At 34.4% G+C, this 10,648-nt stretch overlaps 1 protein-coding gene across 3 annotated transcripts in view; it reads right to left on the bottom strand.

Moving 5' to 3' along the window:
• Positions 1-564: 564 nt before the first annotated feature.
• Positions 565-10,648, bottom strand: part of Ppm1b (protein phosphatase, Mg2+/Mn2+ dependent 1B) — an 83,490-nt gene continuing 73,406 nt past the window's right edge. For 2 of the 3 annotated variants that reach the window (XM_023711298.1, XM_023711296.1), the window contains one exon: positions 3,053-4,066. In XM_023711298.1, coding sequence (XP_023567066.1) covers positions 3,761-4,066 — 306 coding nt within the window. In that variant the 3' untranslated portion in view covers positions 3,053-3,760. Of the gene's footprint in view, positions 2,286-3,052; positions 4,067-10,648 lie in introns of those variants that run through there. The other variant, XM_004627664.2, reaches the window with a different exon arrangement.

Raw genomic sequence — 10,648 nt, 5'->3', positions numbered from 1 at the left:
TATCATCAACAGATGCACCTACAAAAGCAAAAATTCTTTTAGGATTTTCAATTTTTAAGAGTACAAGTGGGCCCTGAGATCAGAATGTATGAGAACTGCTAGACTAGAGAATTCAGGTAAGTAAACACAAAACATGGGCTTTTCTTTTGTTAGGTCATATATGATTTCTGAAGGCCACTGACTCAACTGAAAAAGACAGCTTTATTTTCCTTAAGTATTAAAAAAAAAAAAATAGGTTTTTGTTTGTCTTTTGAGACAGAGTGACGTTTTGTAGTTCACACTGGCCTGGCACTGAGGCAGGCTGAGCCTCTGCTTCTGCCTCAAAGTGCTGGGATTACAGGGATGGCCAACACACAAACTTTAAAAAAGGGGTTTTGGAGTTGCTAAGTAGCTAATTGGTATTGTCCTATATTGTTTAGTTAATTCCTCTTTGCAGTTAGAATTCATCCATATGGTTTTGTATGGAGATGTTAACAAGCATGCTAAATACATAAAATGTTTTGAACACTCTAGATTTTTAACTTTGACATGCACACCAAATAGCAATTATCACGCTTTTTTAAAATCAATTCTTTATTTAGGTAACAAGTTGGTTATGTTCACTGCATTGTATGAAACATCACAATATCATACTGGAAAGGTACTATCAGTACAGGGTGGGATCCGAGTGGACAACAGGAACAATAAACCATTTCTGCATTCTTCATTCCCTATCTTTTAACAAAGGCCCAAACCCAGTCAAGGGACAAGTAGGTGGTAAAAGCATCATGTAAAGCATTTTAACTTACAAAGCTAAAATCTAAAGAATAAATAAAATGTATTGTGGCAGTAATTCCTTTGAGACCAAAAAAATCAGATATACAACAAATCAAGTGATCAGGACAGCTGTCTGTATCCAAACACGCGGCTCTCCAGAAAGTCTCAGGAACGTGTTACAGCAAAGACCGCGAATTCCATTTCACACAGGACCAGATGGTGACTCATCTGAACTACACACAGAGGCGATTACAACGTACTGAAACACAATTTAAACATCTACGAAATGTTTACAAAAGCATCCACAACATGTAAACCATGTATAAATGGATACATTCATGACTTCTACCCCAGTATCTGCTTTTAGATAAATACTTTACTCTTCATGTTCAGCATTAGTTGGATTTAATACATGCAAAACTTAGAAGAATTTAAGAATTCAAGGTTACTGTAAAAATAGTTAAACTAAATAATCTTCAAGTACCTTATGTCACAACCAGTCTGTACCGTGCCCAATGTTATAAAATGAAAGGTTACTGAACCCATGAAAATATCTCTGTAATATTTCCTTAGATCTAAAATAGATAATTTTAAAAGTATTTATAGTAATTTCAATGTGATATTTTCAGTTTTTAAAATAACGTAGTTAAAAATTATACCAAATTACAGAAACTTGTATCTTAAAAGCTGAAAAAATTAAAAGTATAGAAACCCACATGTAAAACCAAAAAAATCACAATTTACATTATAAAGGCAAATCTCATTTAAAAGAATTTGCAGCAATGAGATGTCAAAGCAAACTATAAATAGGCATAAATTAATCCATTTGGTTTCAAAAGATTTTTCTAGTAAAAATTGAAAGATGCATGCATAAAATTTGTAAAGGTCTATAATATTATTGCCAAATACACTTTGTCTTGAAGCAAGGCAACAATACAATTTGGACATCATCAGAGAACCCAGTTCAGTAACACAGGTTAAATTGGAAAAAAATTAAATAACAATAAATACATATCCTATAGTAAATTGCTCAAATGAAATTTCAAGCTACAGAACTGTAATTGGCTTCCAACTCTGTGAATCAAAAAAGGAACATCTCATACAATTCTTTACTCTTACATGCTTATATGTTGTGTGCTCTGTTTTTAAAAAGCCATAATGTATCTTCAGAGCTAACTATATTCCCATGCACCTCAGGCACATTTGTTATTTGTGGTAAAATAATTCCATTGGTTTCTAGGGCCAAAAGTTCAAATACAGATGTAACCGTTATGCCTGAGGCTGGCAAAAAATACTGTGTAGTACAGGCAGTGCTCCAAGTGGCAATTATCAGAAAACACAAATTGGAACAAATGATGGGAAATGCTAATGATTTTCTGCTCATATCACAAACGCTGGGAATCCACAAGAATATTTTCCCCTTGTATTGAAGAAAATTGTGATTAAAAGTTTTTTCCCCCAATTTTCAGAATCAAAAGCATTTTAGAAGGTTTATAAGGCTACCATGAGTCTTCTAGATCTCCAGCACCCTACAGGAAGAGAAAAGGAAGAATATTATTATTATTTACCTATACTGCTTCCAGGTTGGACTGAATTTCAATAGAAAACAAAATTAGGTGAACAAATTACCTGTCTTTGTCTGAAAAGGTACTTTTACAAAAAGGTGTGTGTATTGTACATTGTGTGATGTAGACAGATAACTGGTTGGGGTTTTTCTCCCTTCTCCACCAAACACCTTCCTCTTTCTCAAAACACTTATAAATATTTTGTCATTGGAAAAATAGACCAAGACATCAGCTACACCTCAAGATTCCAAAGTGTCAAATTATGGCAACTTAAGCAACTTTAAATAAGTGATATACAAATAACAAGAGGAAAAGTTAATGTACAGTTCAAAAAACTTGCTTTATAAAAGTTCCTCCATGACTAATATCCATCTATAATTTAAAAACATTTTCAAAAAAGAAAACATCTATTTTTAAAATCAGCCCATAATTCTTGCATTTATTAATACAAAAATCGACAATGTCGCCATCTTCAAAATGCGCATGTGATAATTTTCTCACATTTCCATGTGCCCACACTGTCCGTAGGTGAATATTTTGTTTCAAAGAGGGGATTAAAAAACGGAATGGACTTTGAGTAAGACAGATTTTATATTCAATTTTTTCCCTTTTTGTTAATGAAAAAACTTAAGTCAAAAGTTTGCTAAATTTAATAAATAAAATGAATTTCTAATGAGTTTTCCAATACCCCAAATCTGGTTAAAAAAATTAAAGAATAAGTACAACATGCATAGATTATTCCATATCACATGCTTTATTTGGACTTATAATTTCATTCTAAACACTTGACATACATTTTGATATGTATAGTTAGGCTACACAGAATATACAAACCAAAGCTATAATAATATACAGATTTTTCAAAAATTATGTTTCATAAAGAATACAGAGAAAGGAAAAATAACCACACATCCAGCATCTCACTTCTAAAAATAAAACTACAGATATAAAATAGAAACAAATTAAACAACACCGAAATTATCAACCTTGAAAGAAAAATTACACGCCAGCATCAGCCATTCTTTGAGGGGCTAAAGTTATTAAAGAGAACACAAATTTATTACAAAGCTAATGATGAGTGTACTGATATATAAAATAAGCAGTATAATTCTACATTACAAGTTTTTCCACAATCTCTTTAAGCAGTAATCTTTAATCATATCTAATATAAATTTACCGACTGTAATAATTGGCAACCTAGTATCTGGCATACAGTGTGAAATGACATATAATTTCATTAAATCCAAAGTACTATAAATAGTTAATTTTAAAACTATCTCATAAAGGTGTATGCAAAGGCCTTTTTAAAAAACAAGGCTATATGAATATAATAAAACTAGTTTTTCCAAGATTCAAATAACAAAATGGTTATATAAATACACACATTATACTTCCTAAATAAACTGAATCAAAGATCACAAAAATATTGCCCCAAAAAGTCATATTTTTTCACCACTCAGCTGTGTCCCTGCATCTTCATTAGAGCTGTCTAATTCAGCAAGCCCACTTGCTGATTCAGTATGGCTCTCCTGCAATGTCGCTGGGTCTCCAGCATCACTGTCCGAGGAAGCGGCTGCGGCAGCTGGGTCAGCAGGGCTCTCTTCTCCCTCTACTTTAGCTAGCCTGTAACTAGTCAGCATCTCCTCCAGGAGTTGTCGGTAGTTTCCCCTATGATTAATTCTCATTTGCCTGAGAGCTTCCACCAATTTTCCCTGTGATCCACTTTCCTCTGCTTCATCGGAGGCCTTTTTTTAAGATTCAAGACCCCAGTGTCAGTAGACAAACTAGGATATCACATGTATTTCATAACATATCACACAAAATTCTCATTTCTCTACCATGAGTAATGTAATCTAAGCATGAAAACATTTTATCAAGTATCAATTCTTACCTGTGTAAATAAAAACTAGTAATAATACCTTGAAAGTTATTCTTAACAAATTATCATTAACTAGTTTTATTCCAACTGCTATTTAAAATGTAATTTGAAATTTACTCTGCTTTTATAATTCAACAGCAACACAAGCATTTCCTAAAAGTAACTTACTTTTTAAAAATTCACTGGCTATAATGAAAAGGAAATTAGACTCTGAAGCAAGAAAAAGAATTAAGAAAAACAGGCCATAAAAACATTAGTTTCTTTTTTCTCAATGCTAAGTAGAAAAGAAGATGCAAACTGTGAAACTCTATCAATTAAACTATATTTTGGGAAGAATTAGGTCCCTTGGTGGGCAACAGTTTTATTTACTTTTGCCAGGTTATTTTAACTGCTGTAAGATATAAAGATGAATAGCAAACTGCTCAATTCTTTTCTTTTATTAAATTCTAGAAAACTTACAGGTTTCTACAATAGCTACTTCATCTTGTCAGTAGAACAAGTTCTAATCATCCAAGTAGATTATAATTAAGCTGATAAACTAAAATCAAGACAACTGCATTATATGCCTCCTGAGTGAGGCCTTATGAAATATTACCATAATCCTACATTTATACCAAAAAGTGTTATAAAGAATCTAATAAGGCCAACTTCTCATGTACAGGAAAACAGCAAATAGAAGGTCAAATTAAAGAATAGCATAAGAAAACAATTATACCAATTCAGAAAGCAGACACTCCTATAAAAACTAGGCTAAGATTCCTCAAAGTATAATGACAAAAAGTGTGTGACTAAAATCTGTTTTATGTGCTTCACTACTGGTTTAACCTGACTAAATCATGTTCTAAAACAACTCTTATAAAACCATTCTAGGCTTAACTATCTGGACTCAGTATTACATGATATTACAAGTTATTGTTAAATTTCATAGTGACAATAACAGCATTATGGCTATGCAAAAAAAATCCTCATTCTTAAAAGCTGCAAGCTGAAATGTTTACAGTGAACTATTATGGTGTTTATAATTTGCTATCAGTTTAGCCCAAAGATAAGTGTTTATCTGTACACACATAAAAACAAAAAACCATAGAAAAATGTTAATTACTGAGTCTAAGAAGAAGGTATATGGGTGTTCCTATTAGTTTTGCAAATTTTATTATATAAATAATAAAGTATGTTTTCTTAATGCTTATTTTTACCCCTACAATAGAAAGAGAGAGAGAGAGAGAGAGAGAGAGAGAGAGAGAGAGAGAGAGAGGATCCTTAAAGTTTCTTATTTGAATGTATTCAGGAAAGGTAAAGGTGGATCAATGAGGTAAGTGTGCCCTGCTCACAAACCTTCATCAGGACTCCCAAAAGGACATTCTACCTTAGAAGGGTCTAGAATACCTACTTGGATCCCCAGACAAGCAAAAATCGCACATATCATTAAACTGTAGGATATTAAAACAGTATCTGCTTCAAGTGAGCAGGTGGCTTACACACAGAAGTGACTGTTACCCCAGCTTCACGTCACAGACACTTACGAAGCTTTTCAAATGACACGGAGCTTTTCAAATGACACAGGTGTCAAAGCTCCAGCCCAAGAACCAAAGCACAGGCTGTCTTTTGCAGCCTCCAGATCATTCTGACACAGCTATGGTTAAGAATTTCATACAGGCCACACTCTAATAGAGTTACACTTACTCATAAGTCCGGATCAAAAGCTATATTTGTATTTGGGTCCATTTTGGAGGGTTCAAGAAATAAAGCATCTATCTCTTTCTGTGAACTGCTATAGGACCAGTGGTTAGGGAAATTTTAAGTACCTTTCAACTATTCGTAAGTCTCTATAAACTCTGCTTTAGGGTTTTTTTTATTTTTTGGTACCGAACTCAGGACCTTGGATGTGCCAGGCAGCAGTGGTTAGGGAAATTTTAAATTTTATTAAAAAATACACTACACACAAAACTCAAGAATAGAAGAATTTACAAAAAAGTCACACTGGACTGAAAACAAATTTTAGCTCACCACTACATTTAAGTAATTTTAACTTTATGACAAATTACATTTTCCCATTATGCTAGACATATGATGGGTGGGACAAAATACCTTCCCCAGACGTATGTTAGATTTCTTTTTTAAAAAAATTTTATGTACTTGGTAGAGGGTCTCAATACACAGCTCAAACTCATAGTGATTGTTCTGTTTTCAGCCTCCCCAGTGCTGGGATTACAGGTGTGAGCCACCATGTTATACCTGGATTCAGCGGCTGGCTCAGTGTGCCTGGGGGAGAGGCCAGTGTGGCATGTGGTGCAGAGGATCAAACCCCAGTTCCTACACTTACCTACGCAGGTGCTAAGTCCGCTGAGCTATCTCGCCAGCCCTACGTTAGATTTTTTCAAAATACTATTACATAATTCTTTCATGGGCTTTTGGTAGTATCAGATATATGTTCTTTCACATTCTTTTTACCTGAATTTGTACGGTTCACACAGTACATCTATTTTTATACATCTATTAGAGCATTTAACTCTACCTTTCAACTATTCATAAGTCTCTGTAAACTTTGGTTTTGGGTTTTTTATTTTTTGGTACCGAACTCAGGACCTTGCACTTGCCAGGCAGGCAGGCACTTAAGCCACTGAGCAATCTCCACAGAACTAAACTTCAGTTTTTTTGAGACAAGGTTAATAAACTGTACCCCAGGCTGGCCTCAAACTCATAGCAATCTTCCTGCCTCAGCATTCCAAGTGCTGAGATCACAGGTGTGTGCTAATGCACTCGGCTGTAAAAGTCTTAAAGGTAATTTCACATTCCTTTCTATATCCTCCTACCACATGGGTCAGAAAAATTAACACTTATGTACATGTTCTTTTAATTCTCATAGGTCCCCTATGAAATAACACTAAAAAGTATCATTTTTACCAGAAAGGAAACTAACGCTCAGAGATTTGTCACTTATTGTTAATGTGACAGAATTCACAGATTTGTGCGCAGGTGTACTTAACCTCAAAGTCCATCTCAATGTTTCCCTGAATGTATTATGCTAATGGTTTTTGCAGAAGTGCCTCACATACCTAACATGCTTACTAAGGAAATACTGATGAAAACAACGGAAGAAGATTATTTTATATTGCAATCTAAAATGTAAACATATATATAGCAAAGATTAACAAAATCAAAGGAATCTATTTTTTGCTAAGTTTTTCAAACATAGATGGGATGTTTAAATCTCATGAAAATATAGCCTTACCGCAAGTAAGATATAAGAATACAGAAAAATCAGAGAAAAATGGGTTAGGAGGATCCAAGCCCATTTTAAAAATAAATGAACAAAATTTAACTTTTATTTAACTATATATATTTTTAAAAAAAAAAAAGCTCATAGAAGAAAAATTCCTCAAATGGTTATTAAAATGGTGGAGAAAACTTAAAAGACCACTAGTTAAAAAATGTTTATGTGGAGACCTACACCATGTATATCAGTTTAAAAAAATTTTCCAAGTTGAAATTCTCAAATACATGAGAATGGCCATTTCTACTCCCTTTTCATAATGTGAAAACAAAATAGAGATTCTTTCAGGCTGAAAAGAGACCAATCTGTGCGGTTTTCCTTCCCTTCTTAAGGATCTAACAGCTTTAAAAAGTTTTTGGATTAGTATAAATTAAAATGTGTATCTAAATGATACATTAATTGAAAAGGAATCAGACTTCAATGGTTAGTTTCAACAGCTTTACAAAATGTTCCTCATTAAATACATATATTAAGACAATGACACACAAAATGATTTTTCTCTGATGGCAGAGCAGTGGGGCTGCAGACAGCCATACTCTCAAAATCTTCAGCAGCATCAAACAAGTAAAGAGATTCGGTTTTGGAGTCAGCTTCCCCTATCTGATTCTCAGCTACTTATGTATAAGAAGGGTATTGAGACAACCTACAAAACACACATGTACACAGTGTGGCACAAGTAGGACTTGGGTCAAGCATAAGCTCACCTTTTACTCTCAGAAAAATCAACTTACAGTGCTACTTTATTCAATGGTACAATAACAAACTTCTGAGGGCAGAACTTAAAACAGTAAAAATAGAACTTCAGATAGCCTCTTCAATAAATGGTGCTGGAAAAACTGGCTATCTACAAGCTAAAGACTAAAATTAGACCCACATCTAGTACCATGCACTAAACTCAAGTCAAAATGGATCCAAAAACTAAATATTAAAACAGAAGCACTGAATCCACTGGAAGAAAAAACAGGCAGAAATCTGGAAGATACAGCTGTAGCTTGAGACTTCACAGACAAAACCCAAACTTGAAGGGAAATACGCCAAAGAATTAACAGCTGTGATCTCATTTTATTAAAAAGCCTGTGCATATCAAAAGAAATCTCCAAACCACAGACCCACAGTGGGAAAACATTTTAGCCAACAAGCCCCTCAAAGGACTTATATCAAGAGTATATAAAGAACTGAAAAAAAAATAGACCCCCCCCCCAAATTTAAGACCAATCCAAAAATGGGCTTCCGAGATGAATACACACTTCTCAGATGAAGAAATACAGATAGCAAATAAACATGAAAAATGTTCGACGCCACCGGTCATTGGAGAGAGACAAATTAAAACAACACTGAGATTCCATCTCACTCCAGAAAGAATGGCTATCATCAAGAAATCAACCAAGAACATGCTGGCAGGGCTGTGGGGGAAAAACCCTTCTCTAGTGTTGGTGGGAGCGTAGACTACTGCAACCACCGTGGAAATTAGTGTGGAAGATCCTTGAGAGCCTAGGATTTTGGTCCTATTCGATCCAGCTAGTTCCCTTCTGCTATCTTTCCAGAATTAAAAAGTGTACCACAGTGATATATGTGTACACACATTTACGGCAGCATAATTTGTAATATCTAAATCTTGGCAACAACCCAAACGCCCACCAACTGTGGAATGGATAAAAATGTGGTACTTTTATACAAAGGAGTACTACTGAGCTATAAAAAGACTTTTACAGATAAATGGATGCAATTTGAGACCATACTTATGAGTGAGATAAACCAGACTCAAATGTGTAAATACTGTATTGTCTCTGTAGTGTAAGAAGCTAAAAGAGTAAGATCCAAAATGTACAATAGATATTGAGAAATGGGAAGAAACTGTTCAAAAGGAAAGAGAAACTAGGATGGGAAAAGGAGAAAATGAAAAGTAAATATTAAGATAGTTATACTACTAAATTCTATTATTTCAAAGAAAGGTTTGTGCTTATATCATTTGATCATTTTTTCATGTCTGAATCCTGTAATCTGAGCAACTACTTTGAAGATAATAATAAATGTAGTAAGCATTGTTACTCTATCTTGTTTTGAAACTTTATATCAATTTTTGTATCTTTAATTTTTTTTTTCAAAAAGTAAAGAGCCCTTTCATTACCAATTAACAACCTCAACTTATTTTCAAAATATTAAACAAAGTACTATAAGCAAATGTAAGTATTTCCTATGCAAGTAAGAATTTGTTCCTTTTGCAGTGTTGGACACATACCTTCTGTGGACTAGGCTATCAATGAACTACATGGCCTGCCCAGCAAGTATTTACTGAGGTCTTACCACATGCAGGGTAGATATAGGTACTGGGACGACAGGCTTAAAAAAAGATCAGATGAAATCTCAGCTCTAACCGACTTTATATTTTAGTTAAAAATAGAAGTAACATTTTCAAAAAAAGAAAATGCTATGCTATCAGAGCCCTGCCTAATACAAGAGCAACTTAATATAAAATGCAGTTTTACTTCTCCACAGTCTACGGCAGACGGAGCCATCTTTTAGGCAACTACTCTATAGGGGTCATACATTCCCTTGAGAAACTGACAAGTACCACAGATAAGCCCTTGACTAAGCACCACTACTCTGCCTTCCATATTTATTTTTCCTTTCCCTTTCCCCTTTCCCCTTTTTTCTTTCTCTCTCTCTCTCTCTCTCTCTCTCTCTCTCTCTCTCTCTCTCTCTCTCTCTTTGTTGCAGAAATGGGGATTGAACTCAGGCCCTTACGCTTGCCAGGGAAGCGCTTACTCTACTGAGCCATCTCCCCAGCCCCATCCATATTTCATTTTAAAAACTGGGTGTACATCAGCATTGTTTGAATGAACATATGCCAAAAACTCAACTAAAGTAACAAGGTTAGCAAACAACTTAAAATTCCCCCAAATCTTCATTAGACTTTCGGAATATATTTAACATTAGCTGATTACTGCCTTATGTTCAATTAAGCTTTTTGAAATATATTATCCTAAGTTTTTTAAGTATAAGAAAAATGAATGAGGGGTCCCACCCACTAGCTCAGTTGTTTAAGTGCCTGCTTAAACAAAGTGTCAGTCTCTGGGATCAGTGGTTCGATTCCCGCGTACTCATGGCAATCCAGACCAGCCCTGGAGGATCTCTGGAGCAATAAAACAAAAACCGTCCACTACTGTAAAATAG

Source organism: Octodon degus, unplaced genomic scaffold (assembly GCF_000260255.1).
Source record: "Octodon degus isolate 3935 unplaced genomic scaffold, OctDeg1.0 scaffold00020, whole genome shotgun sequence".
NCBI lineage: Eukaryota > Metazoa > Chordata > Mammalia > Rodentia > Octodontidae > Octodon > Octodon degus.
The sequence above is the reverse complement of the archived record's forward strand: the minus strand, read 5'-3'. Positions and strand labels throughout refer to the sequence as shown.